Source organism: Notothenia rossii (assembly GCF_949606895.1).
Source record: "Notothenia rossii genome assembly, chromosome: 10".
Taxonomy (NCBI): domain Eukaryota; kingdom Metazoa; phylum Chordata; class Actinopteri; order Perciformes; family Nototheniidae; genus Notothenia; species Notothenia rossii.
This window is the reverse complement of record NC_136908.1, coordinates 7,853,900-7,879,544: the sequence shown is the minus strand read 5'-3', so window position 1 is coordinate 7,879,544 and position 25,645 is coordinate 7,853,900. Positions and strand designations below refer to the sequence as shown.

Below are 25,645 nucleotides of genomic sequence, written 5' to 3'. Positions count from 1 at the left end.
GGCCATGAGTGACAGCAGTGGGTAAAACTGTGCATTGTCTCTCCACCACTTCAACAACAATACCGTTTTTGCCAAGAAGGTGAGGCTTATTGACAGGGCGAGATATAAATATACTGTTGGTACTTGTCAATGTCTCTAGGTATGTACATGTAGCCCTGTAAATACGATGTCCTTTATTGTTATCTGTTGTTTTATGTTCATGTTGTAACCTACTTGCTGCCATGTTGGACAGGTCTACCTTGAAAAAGAGATCAATGATCTCAATGGGACCATCTTGTTAAATAAAGGTTTAAAAAAAAAGATTCTTTAAAAAAAATAATCGCGGTAGATTTTGTCAGTCTCACGACGGTATTGGGACATTTATTTACCGCGATATCGCTATTTTCCATATATCGTTACATCCCTAGTAGTGTGTATGAAAGTTGGTGATCCTGGGGCAACTTTCAAGCCAGAATAAGAACCGAAAGACGGATTCAATATTTCAAATGCTTACATTCCAAAAGTCAGGATGGGTCCAACGTCTAATATAAACAAAGTCAAGGGTGCCTAGTTATTATCTGAGTCAACATATGTATGACTATGCATTTTTGTGACAGCTTCCACCTACCTATTTTAAACTCTTTGCTTGCCATTAGGATCTCTGCATTAGGGATGATGGGAGGAGGCAGGCAGAACTGCAGTCTGTACGCTGTATGGAGAGAAACAAAGACATGAAGTGAGTCAAACACAGAAGCTATTTGGTACAGATAACGCTCACTTGAGAAGAATACATTACATACCTTGATAGCTGATTTGGAATAGTCCACCCTTCTCCGTGTTACTACGGAAACGAATGAGCAGCTGATTGGATGTGCTGCTGGGCGGCTCGTTGGGCTCGCCATCAGTGAACACTCCCAGTTTCCTGGCTGTCTCCAGTGGACCATCCCTAAATGAAAAATAAAAGGTCACAGGTAAGCTATCCAACATTAAACTGTGATGATAATTATCCGTGGGGACTTTATGTCAGCAGCCTCTGCAGAAATGCTCGCTCTGTCTCTAACCATAAAGAACCTTGAGGCTCTGTGACGCAGTTGTATGAGAAAAAGCAAACAAAGCCAGATGCCAGATTATGTATAGAAGCTTCCAGCAGCAGAGTATAACCAAGCTGCTCTCACTTCATCATACCCAAAGCAATTACTTTGGGCTGCTCAGGGTGATTATGTTGAAATAAGGTAAAAATTACAGATAAGCGTGGAATGACAGGTCTGGATTGCGCTGTCCCTGCTAACTGCCATCCAAAGGGAGTGTCTCTGGAAGCGGCGGCCCAGCCTTGGCAGTCCCATGGCGTGGGCACGGCCGATTAAGCCGGCTCCCAGATTCCTGCCACAACCATTCAGCTTAAAAACCATCTGTCTTTGGCTGTCAGACTGGGCATGGGAGATTACAAGCAGCTCTGGAAACGGCTGGCTAGGGACTGCCGCCTGACAGCACTGTGGCCAAGCCGCCATTACTGGGCCCATTTCCTTGGCTCAGTAGTTCAGTGGATAGATACACAGCGGTGGTAACTGAAAACTGGGGATCATGATAGTCCCCATCTTGGCTCTGCAGGAGCTTGTTGGGGAAGAGCAGGACGGGGGGCTTTACAGAAGATGAACAATAAGCTTTAAAAGGGTACATTTTGGTCTACTTTGGCTATGTCGTCAAAGTGATACAAACTCTGCATGAAATATTCACACACATTTCTATAAGCAACCCAGTCCGTAAAACATAGATGTCATTCAACGCCATGTGGACTTTCGTTTGGTCGTCAAGTAGCCAGCTTGGTTGGCAGTCAGATCTCCGGTGTCACTGAGAGAAGGGACCTTTGGAGCTCATCTCGGGAGAGGGGATCAACAGGGACTGGCAACCGTCATGCATGCAAAATCCTCTCTTTGCTCGCACATATGGCAGGCCCCAGCCGTGTGTTATGGAGATTTAACCCCTGATATTCAGTCGGGGAGAATACACACAACTATCAGGTAAACATCCTGACACAAACATTAGCACACACAGATTTATACAAGCCAAAGCTTACTCTATGTTTTTTCTCTCACACAAAAGTGGGAACTGTATTTGACAAACTGCTCTGATTGGCTAACACACATGACATGTTGCTGAATTTTTTTTTCTTTTCATTGAAATTGCAAATAAAAAGACCAAATGGAAAACCTCACAAATTCATTATCCTACATTTGTATAGATATTGATGTGGTTGAAGATGCATTAAAAACTACTTCCAATTAAGTATTTTTGAGGAGCATGATAAGAAAACCAAGGACACACATAAACGAAAAATTGAAAGCCATAGATGTGACAGAGTTGAGCTTTCGATCCGCAGATCTCTTTACCACTGTAATAAGGTGAGGGCCACATGTAGTGGGAGGACGAACTGTACCTGTTAGTCAGAAAACAAGCTGTGGATACACTTCAAGAGGAAAGTAAATGAAAAGAGAGAAATGGGCAGTAGAGATCAGCTTATTGGAGCCTGATTCAGCAACACAACAAAGGTGGATATCACAGGAGAAAAAAAAAGGTGTACCGGGTAGAGAAGCCTAAGTGGGTGACAAGGAGATGAAGGATGGGATTGAAAAACAAGTCAATGGAGGTGATGATAACGAGAATATTGAACCGCGAATAAATAAATAAATAAACATTGTAACATTTCAACGTTGAAGTACAGGGTGCCACATTTCTTTTTAAATGGACTTGGTCTGCTCACTAGAGAAATTGATAAAATACAATTTAACTTTACCCACAGGCAGAAAGGAAGTGTATCTGAAATGTCAAGGTAATTCCTCACCAGACAGTGATGAAGTCGTGCGGCCCGTGAACCTGAAGCAGGGTGAAGCTCACTTTGATGCCGAAGCCAGGAGCCACGGTGATCAGCCAGGAGCAGTCTACTGAGTTGGGGTACTCCTCTGGGTAACCCGGGGAGAAGATGGTCCCATTGTCTGATGTGATGTTCCAACCACAAGGCACTGGGGGAGGGAGGAAGGGAAGCAGAGCGTATCAATATATATCAGAGGGCCAGGAATACAACAGGACATATCCGTAACTCAGATGCATTTGGTCAGAAAAATGAATTATCATCCCCATTTTTTGCTTTCCATCTCAGTGTCTCTTTCTTTGCTCTTCGTCTAGCGCCCAGGCACTTGTCTGAGCTAAAGATTAGCCAGTAAAGCCTGTTAGCAAGTGGGGACTTGGATGGAGTGTTTTGCTAAGATAAGGCCTCAACCCATTCCCGCTGGGGGTGAACAGAGAGAGCGCAGAGATGAGGCGAGGGGTTAGACTGGCATTTAGACGTGTGTGTATACAGTGTGTGTTTGAGGAATGGATATGCATCTAAATGTGTAAACTTGTGTGTGAGTGACAGTTAAGGTTAAATCAGCATGTCTGTGTCAAAGCTGGAAACATGAGAGCATCATAAGTTCATATGCAAAATATCCGGAAGTTAAACATATCCTGAACAGCCTGACAAATACAGTAAAAGTCGCTCACTCGCGTACAAACTATATATATACCGTGCACCCAGCCTCGAAACAGCAGCTTGCAGAATAATTAGAACTTTATTTCAAACATTCCTCGGGAACTCAGGAGGTTCTAAGCAACTTAACGATTACGAAGCTTAACATCCCCGCTGGTGCCCTCAGAGAAACCCCATATTCACTGTGGTGGAGCAGGGAACAATCAGGAAGGAGTTGTAATCACAGCAGTGCAGGCATCTCAAGCAACCCAGACCGGGCGTTCAGCATAACGGCACCATATAAAGCCTATAAGTATATGATAATTCCAAGAGCAGAGTGTGAATGTTTTACCACTTTGTCTCGCTCAGGTTATGTTTGTGTTCATGTCATACAGCGGCCTGCTTTAGCTCGATGGTAGATAGGCCCCTCTACTGCAGGACCTGTTAAATGAGCTATCGATCAGACCCATTGATTAAACCCCGGACACTCTATCGAGTTGCACATCTGGTTGAAGCAATCAGCTGGCAAGCTACTTAAACCCTATCTGTAGAATGGCGTGTTTGCTTCAAGGGTAAGGTGGCATCAGAAAAACTTCAGAAAGGGTTGCAATTTATTTTTCAAAATGTAAAACAAGTCAAATATGATGAAATGATATGTCTGGGAAAAGATATGTGAGCTTTCACATGGTTAAGTTAATCATATCGTGTGAATCATAATAGGTTTAGTCATATCATGTGAAGTGACTGTCTGAAAACCGGGCAGCTTTACAAAATGTCTTTGTCAGCCTCTCCTTTTCCACAGAGACCAGGAAAATAATAGTTATTCCGCAGCCATCTCTATGAATATACAATTCATCAGATACGTATGTTTCTATGCAAACCGTTCTACAATATAAATAGACAGAACAATGGAAAAGGGATAATGAAGAAGGCAGACTTGTGACAGCGGAGGGTGAATGCAGACAGAAGTGGAAACAAAGAAACAACAGAGAAAGAGTTCAGTGCCAGCAACATTGTATTATGATCATTATTGAGACAAGTAGCTAAGTGGAAGCAAGCTAAGACAAATCAATGTCTCTCAGCCCCTGAGACGGTGCAAATAATGTAGTGAAAGGAAACTAAAGGGCAGGATATACTGAGCTGTATGGGGTCAAATGAAGGTGTTACAACATGGTCTGCTGACATGTAATGCAATAGCTCAGAGCAAATAAGCTCATTATGTCTATTTTATAAAAGGAAATAAACATATGCTGATAACGACTGAAAATATCGGTAAAATAAAACGGTATTACGAATGTGTGAGTAAATGTGCCATCCTGAATGACTTATTGTCCCTGTTAATGGATACACGAGGTACCAACGTGTACATGACTTTGCAAGCACCCAGGTATATTTTTCTGTTCTGAACAGCACTTGAATAACGAAAAAGGCCACAAAAGAAAGGATTGCCTTGAGTGAATTAATTCTTATCTCCTTTTCCTTCTTCCTTTTCACTCCGTTGCACCTTCCCTCCCTCGCGTTTATCTCTATGCTCGCCCATTTGAAAAGTTCCAGTGTCACGGCCGTCACCTCCCTCGGTAATTTCGTTTGCCGTATTGAATAATCGACAGCCAGAGCGTGTGAATGTGGGTCAAGGACGAGGCGAAAGAAAGGAGCACTCATTACTTTTCTTTGTAATTCAGCCTTCTCTTTTATTCAGTTTCTATTATTTGACTCCATTTCTCTTACGCACAGTATTGATTTTCACTGCAGACTACTTTGCTTCATTAATGGGGATGATAATGCTGTTTAATTGCGTTATTCATAATAGATAATCATAATGTCCATAGCCGCTATTTGCACTAATGATGCCAAATAGCTCAATGCATTCTAAACAGGAAGTCATTAACTGGTGGGATTGGTAAATGTGTGAAATGTCCATAATGTGCAGCTATTAAAACGACTAATTTGAATTTCTCTCACCTTCACATCGAGGGAAAGGGTGATCCCAATTTCGTGTGGTGCCATGCTCACAGGTGAGGATGGAATGTCCCATTAGCAGATAACCGGGCAGACACTCAAAGGAAATGGACTGGCCCACGTTGAAGCCAGCCCCCACCACCACTCCGTAGCGGAAAGGCTCTGGATCCAGGCACTCCTGAAGCTCATAGGCTGAGAAACAGAACAGCATGTATTTATTTATCCAATCGATTCACAGATTTGTATTCAGTCCTTTAGTAAGCATGTTTTTGCCACTCTTATCTTGTTATGACCTGAAGCTAGAATCAATCCATAAAACATTCAATGTTTTGCCTGCTAATGCGCGGCTTCCAGACAATGTAGGTGTTACAGTGGAGAGTCCTCTTTCCCAATTTTCCAATTTGAATTTCCCTTCCTCACCTTGTGCTAAACCTCCCACTCACTCCTCCTCATCCTCCTACTCCTTTTGAGACTGGAGTTTTCAGAGAGAAAGAAAATGCCAGGGGCGGGTTTGACTTTTGCCGGAGTAGTATGATGCAGTCATCACAAGTAGTGTGGGTAAATAATTCTTCCCTTTCTCTTCCTCTTGGATACAAAAGCAAAGCAGGCAGTGAGCCTTGAAGAGCCAGGATATAAATATGACTAAAGAAATGGATTTCTATGGATCACAGCTTCCCTTTGTAGGAGATAATTCGTGCAAATACTGCGAACGGGGGGTGTTTCCAAATATAATGCTTGATTTATATGCTAATGTACACATCATTATGTAAATGCACAAATCTACCTTTCCATTTGCCGGCTCGTTTGTTGAATCGCAAAAAACACAAACTTTGTGTGCCTGTTGCATTTGCAGACGAGGGGGATTTACTCTTTGCGGTTATGTAGATAGGCAGTGAAGCCTTTTATTGGCAGATGCTGCGGAAATCTTTTAAGTGATCAAGAGTTTTATATACAGGTTTATAGATATGTGGAATTGACTGGCTCTGTGGGCAGATTAGTCTGACACCATCAGCTCTAGGGCTAATTCAGTAATGTGTTATGGCTTTACAACGCTTACACCCTACAGTGAGCCGACACATATGGATAATAAGTGAACACCAAAGAAAGATGATTATATATCGTTCTGTTGCCACAATTGTAATTCACCTTGGTGACTTCACGGTGTAACTAGCTGGACTCAAAGTTATTTTTTCTGCACTTCCGCTTAAACACACAAGATAATTTGAAGCTGCCAAAAAGCTCCAGTCACATTGAATTAATTACTCAATTGATGAAGCTTTGCAAGAAGAAAGTAACTCATAATACTGATACGGGCTCAGCTCTGCAAGTCTTCGCCATGGTGATTATGATCATTATTATAAACATACATTAGCAAAGTCTAATTTTATCTGACACAATCCTGGGGCTGATCATAATTTCCTGCTTCAATCTTCAGCATCTTTTACCACCTTCCCTACAAATTCCTCTTGGTCTCTTACCCTGGTACTCGAATCTGAACCCCGGTTTGTTCTGTGAATGGTCGCTGTGGAAATATATTGTGGTCTCGTGGGAGGTGGTGAGTAATGAGGAGGGAATATCCTGGCCGCTGAATCGGCCAATCACTGCGCTCGTATCAAGGGGCCCATTGCGTATCTCGAGGAAATCGTGGTTGGCCTCAGTGGAGAAATTGAGGAACTGAAGGTTTGCTCCTGGGGAAAGAACAAAGATATTTTTTTTAAGAAAGAAGTGAATGGAAAAGGCAATGCCATTCTCCTACTAAAGTACTACTAAGGGACCCCTGGCACAGGCTCTCAGATTAGGTTTCTGTGTATGTAAATAGTCTGCAAAGGCTACAGTCCCCGTGTTCCCTCCAGAGGAAGTTTCTCTCCAACACACTCCCCCATGCCTCCTCCAGTGGACACCTTTGTTCACTACTTGACTTTTATCACTATGTAACACTTGCACTTCTTTTGGCTAGCGCTCCAACACATTGTACGTGATAGGTTAAGGGGCGGGACATCTCTAAGCAGTGGACCAATCACATCAGTTGGCCATCTAACCAATCAGAGCAGACTGGGTGCTTCAGTATGAGAAAAGTAAAGACCCTTTTGAACAATAACACATTTAAACATGTCACAGTGGAGCCACAATTGACATATATGAAACCTGAAAATGAGCATAATAGGTCCTCTTTAAATGATCTACCACTAGCAATGTTGTCACTCTCCAACACTACAGTTTGCAAAATTAAAAGTTTTCGAGTTGGGAAAAAGAGCCTCTCACGACACTCACCGTATCCAACTGGCAGGTATATTCTCCAGGTACAGTCACCGTTGCTAGGATAGTTGCCAGGGAAACCAGGGCTGAGAATCATACCCTCATTCTCCTCCCTGATTCCTCCACATTGAGCTGACAGAGGGCAGACAAAGCATTTATTAGCATGTGCAAAAACGGATTCTCACACATTTAAATAATACTATACGTAGTACAATATGTTTTTATGTTTGTGAAATAAAAGTCTTAAACCACAATGCCACCAATAGAAACATTGTTGATGACTTTATATGAGTAAAGTTAGGTCTAGTAAAGCCCATTTAAAAAACACAACGTCATTGATTAAATAGTTGAAGGTGGGGTAGGTAAGTTTGAGAAACCGGCTCGAGATACACTTTTTGTTATATTGGTCCATGTGCACGTTTGTGTGTGTGTTGGAGGAGGGGCTCTGTAAGGAATTGACAGATTTCTTCCGGCTGTGTATTTTCAAATTCTAGCGCACTCGAGCGGGTTTCTCCAAAATGACCTACCCAACCTTTAAGAGCTCTTTTCTTTTTGACTCGAGATTCCATACAATTTATTTCGCTGCTTTTCATTTGTTTTGCTTTCATATTAAAACCATTGATGGGTAAATGTTTTCCTGACTGAAGTGAGTAAAACCAATGAATGACGAAAAGAGGGAAAGACCCTCCTGAAACCAAAATTAAAAAGATGAAAGGATGGAGAAACTAATGTTAAAAGAATTAGCTGACTTAAGGCAAAGGGGTACTGCAAAAGGGGAAAAGAGTAGATTAAGAAATAAATGCCAGCATAAGTCAGGGGAGGGAGAAACCACTCAGAGAAAATCAGGGTGTTGTATCGTTGCGTTTCTGTTCGAAAAAAGTCAGCGGTTAAATGTTATCCAGTAGCAGCACCGAAAGCTTAAAGTTAATCAGGAAACTGCTGATGCCTGTGAACACGATGAATCTTCCCTCGACTTCAACCAATCACAGTCTGAGATGGAACTAATTAGGCAGTGGTAGGTTGTTCCAATAAGTTGAAAAAGGCAATCTCACTCTCAAGACTTGAGGTGCAATATAGAAAGGAAGCTAATGCAGTTACATTCAGTGTGTACGCTCAGCCTTCAGGGTGGAAATATGAAACTCATTTTTAAAAGTGCAAAAGGTTCCATGAACACATACAAAAAGACAAACTAGTGAACCAATGCTTTTTTGTTTATCTCAAGTATTCATTTTCTGATGGACTAGATATAAATGATTGCTGCGTGTGAGGAACAGTATTGGAAAGGTTAAACATATCCTTGTCAACTTAAGTCAATCAGAAGTGATATGATAATGTATTGTTCTCATTTAAAAGGCTGATGATATTGAAAGTGTTATGCACATTTAAAGTATGTATATGAGAGGTTATCTGTGTATTCTTTAAAAAAGTTAGCATCTGCATCGGAATGGAGATAGATGGAGAACCAAAACAGACGGAGGGCAGGATGTGGAAGCGGAGCAAGCAAAGAAGATATTTTTACCTATGCAGAGAGGAGGTGGGTAGTTCCATCGCCTGACAGTTCCCGGCATACAGGTGATATGCGAGTTTCCCTGCGAGAAGCATCCATGCACACACACAAAGAGAGAAGAGCGACAAAGAACAAGCGATTCATTAATTTCCCCCTCCTCTGTCACTCATCTGTTGCTCCAATTACTTGAACCTGCCTGCTGTCTCCACATGACTTCATGCGGCGACATAATGACTAAATCCATCTGCAGTGACAGAACAATGGAGAGGGAGCGTCTCAGGTACATTAAGATGATCACGGTTGTTGTTTCACTGCCACAAATAAAATATATAAACAGTCTATGTAAGCTCTGCAGCTGAGATTCAATACTGACTTTGCATTAAGATGGAACATTTGATAATGTCAAAACAGTCTGTTGTTGGACCGTAATGGGCTGACTCAGCTGACCTTTTTCTTTTGAGCACCAGGACAACATGCTGGTGAGGGCTACTGAACTGTTATAATGTGCTCTTTCACATGTCTCACTGATTAAGGGCTGATAGTTCCAGGCGTGATAATGACTTCAGATATTTTCACGCTTGAGGCCAGGGTTATATTTATGTTTCCTCTTTACCCTATCTAGCTAGAGTTTGCCTGGGGCCTGAGTTTCGGTCAGATTTTTAAATCGTATCATTTTTTTATAAATAGGAAACCACAACGCACTTCTGTATACACGAATATGTAAGATATCTGTGATTTTACAGTATCAGTAAAGTAACTCGGTGTTCAAATTGGATTTTAACATATCGAATAACTCTATCTAATAATAACTATCTAATCTAATAACTAATCTAATCTAATCTAATAACTCTATCGAATTGTCACATTGACCCGAAGACACATTTTGAGTTGTACAGTATACACTGTTGGAAAGAGCAGATTCCTAGCTTTCTAATGATATCAGGATTGTTTTTACACTCCAAATACTAAGCAGAATATGTCACATTATATAATGACTGTCACCGAGTCATCATTTTGAGAAAAAGGCCTTCAAAGTTTCCTCTTCTCTGGAATCCATCGATCTGATTGATTATTAGCAAATGATCAAAGGAGAACGGAGGGAAAATATTTTAGTTTGGATTACCGGTCTAGGGGAAGCTCGCGAGTGTGTGTGCGTGTGCGTGTGTGTGTGTGTGTGTGTGTGTGTGTGTGTGTGTGTGTGTGTGTTTGTATATTATTGCGTTTGCGTGTATTGTGTTTGTTTCCCGGGGAAAACAGTCACGAGAAACACCGGCTGTTGTTATGCCTGCTGTGACGTTACGTTACTCCGTTCTCTGCTTGTAATTATGCCGTCACAAGCTTCAAAGTTGTATTTATCATCTGAATTTGCCAAAACAAGTTTAATATTCTGAAAGCCAAGACTTTGTTTATTTGAAATCAGATGAAAACAAACTGTAACGGACCCTGCCGTGTTATCTATGATTACTATACTCCTTACATTCATAATATCAGCGGGAGGGAGGGGGAGCAGCGCTGGGGAGCAGCGCTGGGGAACAGCAGGGTGCGAATGAGAGCTGTCATCTTCGCTTTACAAGCTTCAAAAATTTATTTATCGTGTGAGTTTGGAAATAAAAGTTTCATATTCTGAAAGCCAACACTTTGTTTATTTAAAATCAAACAAAACACCCGAACCCCCGAAAAACTATTTTTTTACGCAAATCCACATTTATTTTGAAATGAGCCGATTTCCGATTGATTTCGATAGAGCGGGTCACATATTTACTTATTTATGTTTACATAATTATCCTTGATAATGTTTTTACTGCACATACTGGGAAGCATTCAAAGCAATACCCTGGTCATTTACATGATAGCAAATTAGAAGCATAACTTAATACTTCCTAAAATAACATATTCTTTGATATACCGGTAATTGGAATATATTTCCCCATGTTATGATGTTTTTCCTGCTGCTAACAAACCTAACCAAAACTCCTTGTCAGATACATTTGGAAAGATCTGATAGATGTGTGTAGTGAAGTGTGAAGAGGAAACTTCATAATATCATTTGTGTAAACTCCTGCATCCAGTGTGTTTTTTGAGTCACCATCTGTCTCCTGAAACCATGAACACAGTGGGACCTTTGAAGGATATGCAAAACAAAGTCAAACTTGGAGGCTTGAGTTCACAACACTAGCTTTGTATATTAATCCCAGCCCACGCATCATTTGCTCACGGAAAAAAATAGGCAAATAATACTTATACGCTCCCTAACTGGTACCTTTTCATGCTCAAGCCACAGTACTCTGTATGATGTGGCAAATATGTCAACAATGATTTAATAACAGATCATACACTTCGCTGCGGCTGAAAAAGGAACATCTAACTTGTAAAGAGGAAGGCGGCAGTGGCCTCTCTCCTTCGCCTCTGGCTGCATTGTGTGCAGCATGTCTCTGTCTCTGGCCGTTTCTCAATCTCGAGGATACTGGCTTCCAAGCCAATATTTCAAGGATGCTACGTCATCGAGTGCCGCCGTACTGTTCCAATCTCCAGCATACTTGGAATTCCACAGAGGCCGCGTTCTTGGTTTGGGGGAAATTTCGAGGCTGCACATGGGTAGACTTCGCGTCCTTAAAATCCCCACAATGCTTTGCGCTTGGACCAATTTCAAAAACCCTTGCGGAGAATGGCTGAACCGACGCAGCACACATTTAAATGTAAGTATGTAGTGGCGTAGAACATGTGTTGGTAAATATGTTACTTTGTTGCATTTGTTATCACCAAAAATGTGTTCAGTGAAAGTAAAGCAAGTTCATAATTAGATAGACATCGTGAGGTATTTATTTTCGGTCCAGTTTATGTTGAAACCGTTAGAGAGAGTGGCACACTTGTTAGCATGTTCCATTCTTCTTCGTTTTCCGAAGCCGTGGCTTGGAAGTATACTTGCTTCGTTTCTGAAGGAAGTGACTTGGAAGTACGCGACTACCATGCCAGTATCCTCGCGATTGAGAAGCGGCCACAGTGTGAGGCCTGTGTTTTGGTGAATTGTTAGGAGATGTGCTCCAGTTTACCTTTTTGTGTATTGTTTAATTTAGTCACTTTCTTTAAGAAGAAAGTTGTTCTTACTTACTTTAAGTTTGTTTTTGCAAATTGAAACTGAAAACTCTAAAACTGAACCATATCTGAAGCTAGGTGCTGTTACCTGTAGAGTGTACCCAGGTTCACACTGGAAAGAGACCACATTGTTCATCTGGAGACGCTCCCCAACCTTGATGCCATTCATAGGAACCAAAGGCTCCGGGCAGCTGGTCAGAGACACCGCTAAGAAATACAAGAAGGCAAATTAATAATTATGCAGAAACAAGAACAGGAGTAGAAATGCTAAAGGATACTAAATGCAGGAGAGACTTCTTGCCATGGGAAGCGAGACAACCGGCAAGTTTTTAGAATAAATGTACTCCATTTAATATATTCCTCCTCAGGGAGTTGCTACTTTACATCAAGTGGTACGAATAGTTTCTTTACTTACTTTTGTATTCCAGCCTAAACCCAGCTGCAGACACACTGATATCAGAGAAAAAGTGGAGGTAGAGTTGGTTGGAGGTGCTGTTGAGGAGCGCAGGTACCGTGGTGCCTTGGGGAGAAGATTAATAGTTTAGTTAAGAAATGTTCTCTCCCGCCTCGGCTGACCATAACTAACTGTATAAGCTACTGGCAAATAGCAGGACAAGCTTGTTCCTTTTACATTCGCAGACTTAAGGGCATGTGATGTGTGTGTGTGTGTGTGTGTGTGAATATAGCATACAGTAAACGCATGCATGAATAATGGTACATAGGTGGTATTTGGTGAATGCAATATATTTGAATTTACTCGCTTTAACGAGTCATTTGTTTCTTCCAATATGTGTGTATGTATTCAGCGGAAGAAATGAAAACCTGCTCACTAAAATCCCATGTTCTTCAGACACGGTATGAAAAGATGTGTCGTTTAATAACTCATATTTGTTCGCCTGGAATTCTTCTTTCATCTGTTTACTTCAGGGTACACATCTAACATTTACTTTTGGTCAGGTTCCAAGCACAAACAAAAGAGAATTCCCGGTTGCTGCATCCTCACTATGAGAGGAGCGTCACAGAGAAACAAATCTTTTCTTTAACTTTACACAAAGAAAAGGCCAATGTAGCAAGACTCTACCACGTGAGGCTTAACCACTTCAAATGTTTTAACTTTACACAAAGAATAGGCCAATGTAGCAAGACTCTACCACGTGAGGCTTAACCACTTCAAATGTTTTAACTTTACACATTTCTCCCAGGAAGCCTTAATCCACTCAGCATTTATGTAAGCCACGTGCCAAACGAGGCACAGATATTCAAACATGTTGGTTAGCAAATACAGTATGTGTTCCAGGTCGTATGCTGCTCTGTGAAAACTAATTAGCTTGTGTTTATGTTGCTTCAAATATGCTTTTGGCAGGTACAGATAAGAGGTTTAAAAAATGTGTTTCATGTGAAGGCTTAAGGTGGGACAAAACATTGAAAGCACAATTTAACATATGCAAGAAAATGAAATGCACACACAAATACAGCAAATACCTGAGAAGCTGCCAAGCATGGTGTCGCTGTTGTCTCCTCCGTCAAACACCTCCAGCGAGTCCCAGTTCTGCTCTGTGACAAAGCTGATCACCTGGATCTGGAACGGGGGAAAACAGATAAAACAGGACGGGATTTAGGGAGCAGAGCAGTGAGTGCTGGGTCATCGGTGTGTCTAGGGAAATCAGAATGAACGAATGTTGAAGGTTATTGAGTGGGAGAACATGGCATAAAAGGGTGCGTTGGAAAAATGGCAAAAGTGAAGAACAACAAAGCATGGCCATTCGGCTTGTAACTGTTTTTCGTCTGAGAGTAGCTCAGGGTATACGCAGGAAGTCAAGTGTAATACCTTTTAAGACCCTTCCCATACATTTTAAGACCTCACTCGCCACTTTGAGTTCTAACCGGTTACCTTGGCGACACACTTTACCTCACTTTGACTACATACAGTATTGATTGTCCTTCCTCCTTATCTTCAAACCATTTGGACGCAGACTTGCATTTCCCCATAACGATGTTGCTTAGCAACCGGCGTAAACGGAGCTTCGCACGCTATCAAGCAGTGAGCGTGCGATGTCCTGTTCAGATGACGTCAAATCCAACGGGATGCCATAAATAAACTACACAGAATCACACTACACACCTACGCAATGATTACATTCAGGCAGACTGTAGAATACAACCTCTTTGGACCATTTATATACTTATTGAAAACAAGCTACACAATATAATACCTTGGGAAATGCCGTTTAATACTTTTTAATAGCCTTAACTTTCGCTAAATTGATTTCTCAACTTGTAAACATAATTAAGACCCCGCGGACACCCTGTAGCTGCTGTCTCAGACCTGACAGAGTTTGTCAAAATAACCAAAAAAAGGTTATCCTACCATGACAAAGCTTCTTCTATGTACAAAGGAATACCACAAGAGAGCATGTTCTAATGAATTGATTCACAGGAGCACAGATAGTGCCTCCAATAGATCAAAATCTGTATACTAGTGTCTTTTAATATTGTTTAAAGTGCAGTCCCTGAGAACTTTAGAAAAAAACTAAAGATCAGGATTTCCAACTGATTAAATCAATAGTCACTGCAACATAGCATTTCTTTGGTTTCTTTTCTTTATTTCAAAGCCACTTTAAGGAGGCTGTGCTCAAGTGCATCTGATTTTAAATTAAGAAAGAGTTATGACAGCTGCAGAGAATGTGGGATATTGTTCAAAGAAAAGCAGACTGAATATCTGAATCTCAATAAGTGTGTCCTCGAACAACAGTTACTGCTGTTGAGAGAATACACCATTCACTCTAAGAATAGCATCCTGGATTCTCAAAGATTGCCTAAATTATGGATTTTTTGCTTTTGAATGCTCACCAAAGGAAATGGCTTCTCCTATTTGGTTTTATTTGAAAAGTCAATATAAAGTGGACAAGGCTACACTTTGTCATCTACTGCATTTCTTTGATCTCTGTCTTTAGCTACAATTAATCCATTTCTCCAACATTCTACGTGTCCTCCATTGTTTTGCTCTCCAAGCATCCCTTTCTGTTCCCGCTCTCATCCATTCCTCGGCCCTCTGTCTGCCTCTGATGGTTATAGATCGGATACGAGGCAATTAAAGGTTGGTAGGGGCTGTAGGGGCTCTGGCGCATCCCTGGGAGACGGCACAGATCACAGATTGATCTTTCATTAGGGGGCCACGGCAAATGTGCCGGCAAGGCACCTCGCTCCTTTAAGTTGTCTTCTGGATCGTGACACTCCAATCTAATGTATCTCTGCCAGCTGGTAAAAGGGGAGCAGCAGAGAGAAGGACGAGATAAAGTGGGCTGGAAACAGGATTTAGCTGCAGAGAGTATAGAAACAGCAGCAAACCCTCTTCAGTTAGCACGACACATGTTTGAAGCACAGGCAGTGGCTCCTTTGAAATGAAGTGAGAGTGCCTGGGTGTGCACAGAATACAAACTCGTTCATCATTAAGAAAGTAAGCTGTTTCAGTCATGTATGTTTGAATTCCAGTGTGATGCCTTTTGCCCTTCAGAGTGTGTGTGTGTGCAGCCGGCTCTCTGTTCTTATTCTGGGTGTGCTCCACCTCCGGGCTATAGCGATGTTAGCGTGTAGTGCAGCAGCATGCCAAATGCACTGGTGGGCCATTGCATGTGTTTCACCTGCAAGGACAGTCAGCTGAAGTGGAGGAGCTAATAGGGTAGGGATTACACTGAGGTCATTAGCCACAGTGGCTGAAGCACAAGCCTAAAAAAACGTTCCTCAGGGCAGATCCACAGGGACCTCGCACACGTTCCTGGTGGAGTTCCATAACACGTGCAAGAATAAGAATAATCCAATAGTAATAACTCCTAAGGAAGTAAGTACATTGATTGAACATGCAATTATATACAAATGTATTTCAATATGTGCAACGTTTAGGTTTTTGGAATATTTCAATTGGAGCCCCTGTAAAATGTGTGGACTTTTTCGTTTAGCAGCTCACCTGTACCTCGAGAGCTGTAAATGCTATAACGTGATATATACTGTAGGTAGTTCTGGTAATTAGCCATTTGCCAACTGAACACAGATCACCCCACAGGAGCTTCGTGTCAAGACAATGCAGAGGTTTAAAAGCTAAAGGATGATTAAAATATGTAAATTCCGTTAACAGTTTGTCCAAGGTTTTAAAAAGTTCATTTATATTGTAATGGTTGCAGCCAAAGAGTGACTATAGTTGTATTTACGGGTTCTCTCTTTTCCTTCCAAAAACACACATTTGGACATGGCCAGTGTCCCGCCTTTTTCATATTTGTTCACCACTAACTTAGCGTTACTTCCTGAAATTCCATATTGGATTGGGATACGTTGGGGGGATGTAACATATATACACTGTGTTGGTAATAGGGCTGCATGATATTCACATCGCAGAACATGACGATTTAAAAAAAAAAAATGGTGGAATCTGAATCTGATTTACTCATGTTCGTCTGATCTGTTCATTATAAATCTAGGAGGTACAGCAATGCCAGGGAGAAACTGTGTTTTACAAACCTGGATTCCTGATCCTTCGGGGACCGTGATTTTCCAGACGCAGTTGAGGCTGTTGAGGTAAGGCTCAGGAAAGCCAGGAGATAAGATGGTGCCGGTTCTTTGGGTCAGATTACCTCCACATGGAACTGCAGGGAAAAAGGAACATTATCAAACACTTTGAACACATCCCGTTGAAGATTTGTTCCTTAGTGGTGAATTGAAGGACCATCTCTACGGCTTCACTCCCTGCATTCCTAATAATAATACCCACCTAACCCTCACGGTGTTTTTTATTTCTCTCTCTCTCTCTCTCTCTCTCTCTCTCTCTCTCTCTCTCTCTCTCTCTCTCTCTCTCTCTCTCTCCTCTCTCCTCTCTCTTCTCCTTCTCCTTCTCCTTCTCCTTCTCCTTCTCCTCCTCCTCCTCCTCCTCCTCCTCCTCCTCCTCCTCCTCCTCCTCCTCCTCCTCCTCTATTAAAAAGTCTGGAAGGTGGTTTGATGCAGAATCTCTACCAAAGCTTCCCCAAAACCCAAATAGTAAGCAGAATAGGATTGTGATTATTCCTAATTAGATAAAAATGCGTCTAATTCATGGCGCGGCCCTTGCTACCGAAATTGAAAAATGATAAGCAGGATACAAGGACATAAGACACGGCCACACAGAAGAGAACATGCACGTTATACATGATACGCTTTGTTTACAGTTTTCATCTTCTTCCCAGGTTGTTCCTCACATTCACACATCTGCTGACAGCATAGGAGCATCTGTTACAGCTGTATGTACGGGGTGATGGAGTGTTCCTTTGAATATACATGCGGGTATTGCCATATGAGAGCGTGCGTGTGTGTGTCTGTGTGTGTTTGTGACTCTCAGCGGTGCCTGCCACCTGCGTGCTGCATGGCTGGATCTCGCTGTATCGCTGGAGGCAACGGCAGACAGCCCACATCTGGGTGGTAGTAACGAGTTTGACACTCAAGGCATGGAGTGGGAGGAACACAAAGATAGCGGCATTGGATGGAAATAAAGAAAGTGAAGAAAAGCAAACATAGGAAGAAAAAGGCAAGCAAAACAAACACATGCTGACTGGTGAGTGTTCGTGACTGCTGGCTGTATCAGTGCCTACCTATACAGCTGGGTATGGTGGTGTTCCATTGTGCCAGGGCGTTGGGAACCGTCAAGCATTCGATGGCACTCGGCCCCTCCAGCGTATAACCCGGAGTGCATTCAAAGCGGACCGCAGCGCCAACGGCAAAGTTGTTTCCCATACGGCGGCCATTCCTGGGCTCAGGGACGGAGCTGCACTGGGTGGCGCTGGTCTGTGGCACAGCTTTGGAGAAAACAGTGAAAAATAGGCACAGGAGATTACAGGTGTGTTCATTTTAAATCATTACCTGTGACATTTACAACCAATCATTAGGCTGTGTTGCTTCTCTTCGACTGATTATAGCCATTATTCGTAATTATTTGTATACTTTTTTAATCATTTCAAAGCTTGATCAATGGAGGGATTTGTTAGAAAAGTTAGAATAGGTGTAATTGTCAGAGTAATCTCACTGTGTCTGATATAATTAATGCAAAATATAATATTCAGCTTCTCTTTGCCTTGTGCTTCCCTCAGCTTACTTACAATAGACACTAAAACTGAATTATTTATTCATTAAACTTTCTCCTGAGCTGCCATTGCCTTTGGATATCTGCAGCAAATGTCATTTCTGGTACAGTGCATTGTGTAAGGAAAGTAAGCAGTTCAACAGAAAAAGTCCCTCGTGGGGGAATAGAAGAATGGGGGGAGTTTAAGCACAACCATTTGAACAGACTGCTATACTTCTGCAGTGTTAATGCTTCAGAGCACACACTGCTGCAGACACACACATACACATACACACACACACATACACATACACATACACATACACATACACATACACATACACATACACATACACATACACCCACAAGCACATTACAGCTAAAATAGTAGCTGAAAGTCAATACTTTGGAAATCACTAAGCAAGACAACTATTATGGGGGGGGAAATTGGGCTGTTAGAGCAGAGGGAATCCAGGAGGAAAAGAACAGTAGGGTTTGTTTGTGTGCCTGTGTTAAACACTTACCCTGGTAGACCAAGTGGAATCCTCTGGAGCTCGATTGGCCTTTGGAGGTGAAGCGGATTAGAATTTGGTTGGAAGTTGCTAATGACAATGACTCGCCTGAAATAAGAGAAAAGATAAAAACAGAGTTTGTAACATTTGAGCAAAGTGCTGAATTCCATTTATATTTATGTGGGCACATAACCTGTGTCTAGCAACCTAATTGCTATTGATTTTGTGTTGTCATGTTTAACTGTTTGTGCTGATTGTATGCTTAACATTGTTTTGTGTTCATTTCCCTTTTTTGTCCTTCTTTTAATGATGCTGCTCTACTCTAAGGTTGGCTTCTTGTGCAGCTGTTGATGCGATTTGCTTTAGCCTGTTCTAGTTCTATATGTTTTGTGTTGAAATTTGCAGAGGCACATATTCATTTGAATTGTCCCTGAGAATAAATAAGTAAACTATCTAATCCGCTTCATTGTTAAATAACTGTTATTTTCCAAATCCGTCTGGAGAAATAAAATGTATGTGTGCATTTTAGACAGTCTATCTGTGCGTGCAGCACTACTCTTTCAAGTGGTAAGACAATCGGCTAATAATTGTGTGAAGAAGGGCATCATGCAGGTCTCTGAATATGGATATAATTAGACGCTATGGTCTTGTACAGCATGGCAATAAAGTGTGAAAAACCAGTGTTTGGATATCTGATGTCTGTGAAAATCTGCTGTTTAGTCTAGAGCAGTGCTTGGAAGACATTCACAGGTGGACCTACTGTGACAAAAATACGACATGCTTATAAGGCTTCCTGAGGTATACCAAGCAAATCCTAATATGCAAATGCATTGCTTTTTACTAAGATTATCCTCATATTCTACTGTCATACAGGATTACGTGTATTTGCTATTCTTGTTGGATGGCAAATCATTTCCTTCAGCCTCTTGAGACTAAATGAAGTCCTGATTATTGCCACTGATACAAGTGTGTTACAGCTGAGCCTCTGACCACACTCTGCCCACATCAAGTACTGTTCAGGGAGATTACAGTTGAAGCTGCATTTGATAAGCTTGTTTTTCTCCCAGCTCAGAATTATTATTATTTCAAGGTTCATTTCTTTGTTTTGCACCAGCTGGACTTGTGTTACCCTCGGTTCACAACCCTAATTAACAAATCATTAACGCAAGAATTGGAAGCTGGTTTAAAATCATGCAGCGAGACTCAGTCTTAAGTGCTGTAGAACCAGCTGCCGAGATTAACCCCCCCCTGATTGTACTATTTCACTTCCTGTGTATACAACAGCAAACTTTAGGGGTGGGTTAACTACCTGCAGTGCAACACTCTTCACAATCAAGCCCCTGCCTACAATAGGAATGTGCTAACAGCATACTGTGCAGGCGAGACAATAATGTCACCTGACCAGGGCTTAGAAGATGTCCATTTAATAATAATAATAATAATAATGCATTTATTTTATATAGGCGCCTTGCAAGGCTCTCAAGGTCGCCGCACAAACACATAGAAAACAAGATACACAATACATAACACCTCATCCATTCCTCAGCCCTCTGCCTGCCTCTGATGGTTATAGATCGGATCATTTGACACACTCAAGACCAAGAATGACCATGTTTGTGTTGTTGTAGCAAGTTTTGAAACAGGAAATGTGTTATTTTGGGTTTCTGTTAGTTGTTGCTGTAAATGGCATTTAAAATAAGTGTTCAGAAATAGCTTTTTTTGTGTTATCTTAGTTTTTTGTGTATGGATTTAGTCATGTAATTAAAATGCAGCTTGTTTTGCCCTACGAGGTCAATGGACAATTTCAGTACTTTATGTTCACTATATAGACCCTCCAGAAAAACGCGGGCAAAAATCCTTGATTATGAGATTAAACATTCGGGGTTATTATGTGATTTTATGTGGTGAAATTGTGGGAAGTTGCGAAATATGCGGAAAGTTGCGAAATATGCGAAATATGCGGGAAAAAAGAATAAATACATTTTAAAATATTGGGCTGTCTTATTTATTCTCTCTCACACACAACCTGCCACTAACGTTAAACCCCTTTACTATTCAATTAAACAAATTCAATGTTTATTTATTGTAAAAGCAATTGGGCTATTTTAATCTCACACACACCCCCCCCCCACACACACACACACACACACACACACACACACACACCCCCCCCCCCCCCCACACACACACACACACCCCCCCCCCACACACACACACTTCTCCGCCTCATTCTGTTTTCATTTACTCGTTCGTTATCTGCAGCTTCAATCTTGTAGGCTACTCACTTCGTTTCTTGTAGCCCTCGAAAGGGTTTTGGAGGTTGATCCCTCGGTGAACGTGAGTTGTTTGGCTTTCTTGTCCGCAGCAGCAGAAAGCATTTTCGAATGTTTGAATGAATCAAAGTGGGTCGCCACCGTCAATTTTCTCTTATGCTCCAACACACAGTTGCACGGGGTGCAGAATAGTTTCCCCCCACTTTTTGCCCGGTCTTTAGTAGAAATGTTCGTCGGTAAATGAGATGGATTAGATTTTTTTATCTTGGTGTTTTCTCTATCATGTGAGCTCCACACGTTCACTCTATACAGTGTTGTTTACATTCTGTGATGCGCGAGCTGATGACGTCACGTCAAGACGAGTTAATTTTTTTCCCCCTCAACTTTGTGTGGAAAAATGCGGGGATTATGCGGCCTTTTAAAAATATGCGCCATTTTGCTGATTATGCGGTAAATTCTGCGATCGCAGAATCGCGTTTTTCGGGAGGGTCTACTTCCTTCAAAGGTAATGTATGTGTTCCAAAATGTCAAGTATCTTACTATTAATTCTCATATTTCATGACTGCATCACTGATATGATCTCCTACTATCATCATCAGCTCATTGTGTAATTAAACTCCCCATGATGTATCTGCTGTGGTGTTTTGTTGACTGACGTAGAACATGACACGAGGTGTGAGCATCTCTGATTCTCTCCGTGTGCCGCTGACTGGCTCTCTGCAGCGCTGCTCATTACTCTGTGTCTGCTTGCTGTCACACTGTGTGGGGAGGCAGACATGCTTAACCCCAGAGGCAACGTGTGTGTGTGTGTGTGTGTGTGTGTGTGTGTGTGTGTGTGTGTGTGTGTTCGACGTCTACCCTGTGCTTGCACGTTTTAGTGTCTGAATATTAATGCACCTTTAAGTGCACCTATGAATGCATAGTTCATTGATGTCATCGCCATGAATGTTCGAGTTCCACTGTAGGATCCCCAAGGCATGCTGGGTAGTTTATTAGAAGACACCCGTGCTGTGTGCTTTCATGGTGAAAGTGTTTCATAATGTGCAGTGCGGGCAGGTATTCATCCAGTCTTATCAAACATGTGTCAGCATGTTACTTATCAACCCTTTGGCCACCCTCCAACCCCTGAACCACTCTCCCCTGAAATGGTCCCTACTCTGGGATATTAAACACTTGGAAGGACAGATGTGACTTTGGCTGAAAGGCAATAGCAAAAATTCAGTGGCAGTGTGAAGAGTTTTTGAAACAGCATCGAAAACAATGTCAGAGATCAATGGTACCGCTGTTAAATCCAATTGTTTCAAGTAAAAAAACAAAGAAATCCGTTGGGGATCACATGATGTGAAATCAACATGTTTTAGTATTCCCTTTCCTTTTTCCTTTTAATCGAGTCAAAATTAGCATTTAGATAAATCTCATTGATTTCTTGATGCAGACCTTTTGTCCTTCTTTTTCTACTTGCAGCTTCCTTTTCATTTCACATTCCTACCTTTAATCTTTCCTTGTTCAACTCTGACTTTTCAAGTTGTATTCTGTCTGTGTCCAAAAAGAACATTCATTGCATTGTTTCTTTGAAAAACAACTTATTTTCCTTACCAAATGTGACTAATTGAAACATACTGATAAATGTTGTACTGAGCCTAGTTTAATGCAATAATATGCTTATGTGATTCAGCAAATATTTTTGTGCCAACCACTGAAATATAAATGATCTGGTAATGTATTCACGGTTTATAATCAGGGGTGCACATAACTTTTTTGCCCTGGTTCTCAAGGGAGCACCTGGAGATCTTGCTTGGTGCTCATCCTTAAAATGAAATAAACCGTAACTTTTGAGGGGGTCTTGACTTTGTTTGCCAGACACACGGCACTACCACATTAGAAAGACCAGTAATCCTATAAGCTGTCATCACTACCCTCCTGACTGTTCTGCTCACTGTCTTCCTCTCTGTCAAACATGGTCAAAAGTCTCTGTTGTCATCTTAGACAAGTGGATGTAATCAAATAAGTATGTGAACATAACCAATAACCTACCATAGCCAATAACAAATTAATGTAACTTATTTTATTTTTGTTGTTCATTCATATCTTATTTTACCTTAACATTTATTTATTTATGCATTTTTTTTATCTCTCAAGCTTTAAAGGATATTTTTGGTTACTGTCCTATAGTATACATTGGAATGATTTCAAACCTGTTTATCCCAATAATTATAAAGGAGTGCCTTGGGAATATGTTTTTACATAAATTGTGACCAAACCGTTGGAACCTAGACTAAAGTGAACTATCTAAACACTCAGAGTCCTTTACTTTACCTGAGCTGTAGTGATCAGCCTCTCAGTCTGACTGGAGAGGACTCTCCCTCCACATTATTGTAGAAACATCTTCTTCTTATTTCCGTTAGAGCAGCTAGCACTAGATTCTAATAACAACAGCGCCGGTACCGGTGCACCCTCTCTCTCTCCCTCGCTCACTCGCACTTTGGCTGTGAGCTGCGGGCGCCAGATAATCCAACATCCCCCATTTTCATCACTTGCAGCGCCCATCGTACAGGGCAAATGAAACATGTAACCGGGGTGAAAAGGGTGTTACATTTACTTAATTATGAATGTTGTTACATCAAGGCCGAAAATTAGGATGAGCACCAACGGTCAAAAAAAATGTTTTCCCTCCCAGAACTGCCAGCGCAGCGCCTCCCCAGATCTGGCGCCCCAGGCGAACATCTATAACGCCAGTGCTACTGGCCGGCCCTGAGTTCATATGCAACTCGCATATATCTTTCTCTCTCTCTCTCTCTCTCTCTCTTCTCTCTCCTCTCTTCTCCCTCCCTTCTCGCACCTGCACACCAGTTATGTGCAGCCCTGCTTATAATGACTGCTTGCATTGTTAGACTGTATTGGTTAATCCCATGCTCATTAAGTTTGCAAACATGTATGTTAGTCGATATGTTAGCGCCTGTGTATTTGTATGGTGGATGCCAGGTACACACTTCTGGATTATGCCTAATTCAGGCTAGTTATGCCTGCATGCACTAGTTCTTCAGCCTGCTGGGCTGTAAGTCTCTCTTCCCTTGCCAAAGTGTGTCAGCTCTGCTCTGCCATGCCTGGTTAGAGAGCTCTGTGAACCTGCCGCCAGGAGTCCTCAGTTAATATAGCGGCCTGTTTATTGAGCTGTAAACTGGATTTTCTGAAGCTGCTCTGGGCACAAACCAGAGTAATCATTTTTTGCTTTTGTCAAGCCACAGGGTTAGGGGAGGTGGAGATGGAGAGCTGCCCTCAACTCACACACCTTCCCACTGCACTACTCCAGAAAGGTTGAACATCCCCTATCCAAGCTTCTATTTATTTATTGAGCAGCCAATCAACACAGCTGTGGCATTTATCACATGAATCTGCAATTGTACAACGCAATTGTAAAAATACATCATATGGTCTCTTTCACCTTGTCACTTTGACCCTTACGCCAGGTATCCTTTTTCTCTGTTCTCTTACATTATTGCTTCATTCAAATCTTCCAAAATTGTGGATCTCTCCAAATTTTTTGCAAAAGAGAGATATTTAGGCAAATCTGACCTAATTTAGGGACTAGTTAAGATTAAAATGAAATTGCGAATAAAAAGGATAACACTTTAATTATAGTTACGTTCACTAATAAAAGTACATTACGGTTTGGGCTTTGAGCTGGAATAGAGACAACATTTCGTGAAACTTCTTAACTATGGTTTGAAATGATGTGGCCAGGGTTGTGCAACTTTAAATCAACTGAATTGCTTCCAATGGTAAACTGTGAAAACAAATCAGAAATTATGTGAATGTTCACTTTTTGTTGTTTTTCATTTAGTGTTTGTTAGATAATCCATCCATCCATCCATCTTCTCCCGCTTATCCGTGGTCGGGTCGTGGAGGTAGCAGTTCCAGCAGAGAGCCCCAAACTTTCTTTTCCCTGGCCACATCAACCAGCTCTGACTGGGGGATCCCAAGGCGCTCCCAGGCCAGCGAAGAGATATAATCCCTCCATCTGGTTCTAGGTCTACCCCTTGGTCTCTTCCCAGCCGGACGTGCCTGTAACACCTCCCTAGGGAGGCGCCCAGGTGGCATCCTAACTAGGTGCCCGAACCACCTCAACTGGCTCCTTTCGACGCGAAGGAGGAGCGGTTCAACTCCGAGTCCCTCCCGGATGACCGAACTTCTCACCTTATCCCTAAGGGAGAAACCAGCCACCCTGCGGAGAAAACCCATCTCGGCAGCTTGTACCCGCGATCTCGTTCTTTCGGTCATGGCCTCTCTGAAGAACCAGCACCTTACCGTGGTAGAGAGGTTTGTGTGCCCTGATGAACCTTGTGTTCCTGGTAGGGTCTCCCATGTCAAATTGGTCTCAGGCAAGGGGCCAGACTAAGATTGGTTCACAAGACCTCATGAAAGACGACACACGAAGTGAGGATACCCGGCCCGGAGGAAGCCCGGGGTCCCCTTCTGGAGCCAGGC

At 41.9% G+C, this 25,645-nt stretch overlaps 1 protein-coding gene across 1 annotated transcript in view; it reads right to left on the bottom strand.

Moving 5' to 3' along the window:
* csmd2 (CUB and Sushi multiple domains 2) overlaps window positions 1-25,645 on the bottom strand; it is a 266,993-nt gene that overhangs the window by 48,124 nt on the left and 193,224 nt on the right. The window contains exons 34-46 of the mRNA XM_079654679.1: window positions 18,900-18,995; window positions 17,909-18,112; window positions 16,809-16,933; window positions 13,779-13,875; window positions 12,712-12,816; window positions 12,385-12,503; window positions 9,216-9,285; window positions 7,712-7,828; window positions 6,919-7,128; window positions 5,444-5,632; window positions 2,819-2,996; window positions 780-925; window positions 608-688 (exon numbers count right to left, since the gene is read on the bottom strand). Of these exons, the coding sequence (XP_079510805.1) occupies window positions 608-688; window positions 780-925; window positions 2,819-2,996; window positions 5,444-5,632; window positions 6,919-7,128; window positions 7,712-7,828; window positions 9,216-9,285; window positions 12,385-12,503; window positions 12,712-12,816; window positions 13,779-13,875; window positions 16,809-16,933; window positions 17,909-18,112; window positions 18,900-18,995 (1,737 nt within the window). The remainder of the gene's footprint in view (window positions 1-607; window positions 689-779; window positions 926-2,818; window positions 2,997-5,443; window positions 5,633-6,918; window positions 7,129-7,711; window positions 7,829-9,215; window positions 9,286-12,384; window positions 12,504-12,711; window positions 12,817-13,778; window positions 13,876-16,808; window positions 16,934-17,908; window positions 18,113-18,899; window positions 18,996-25,645) is intronic.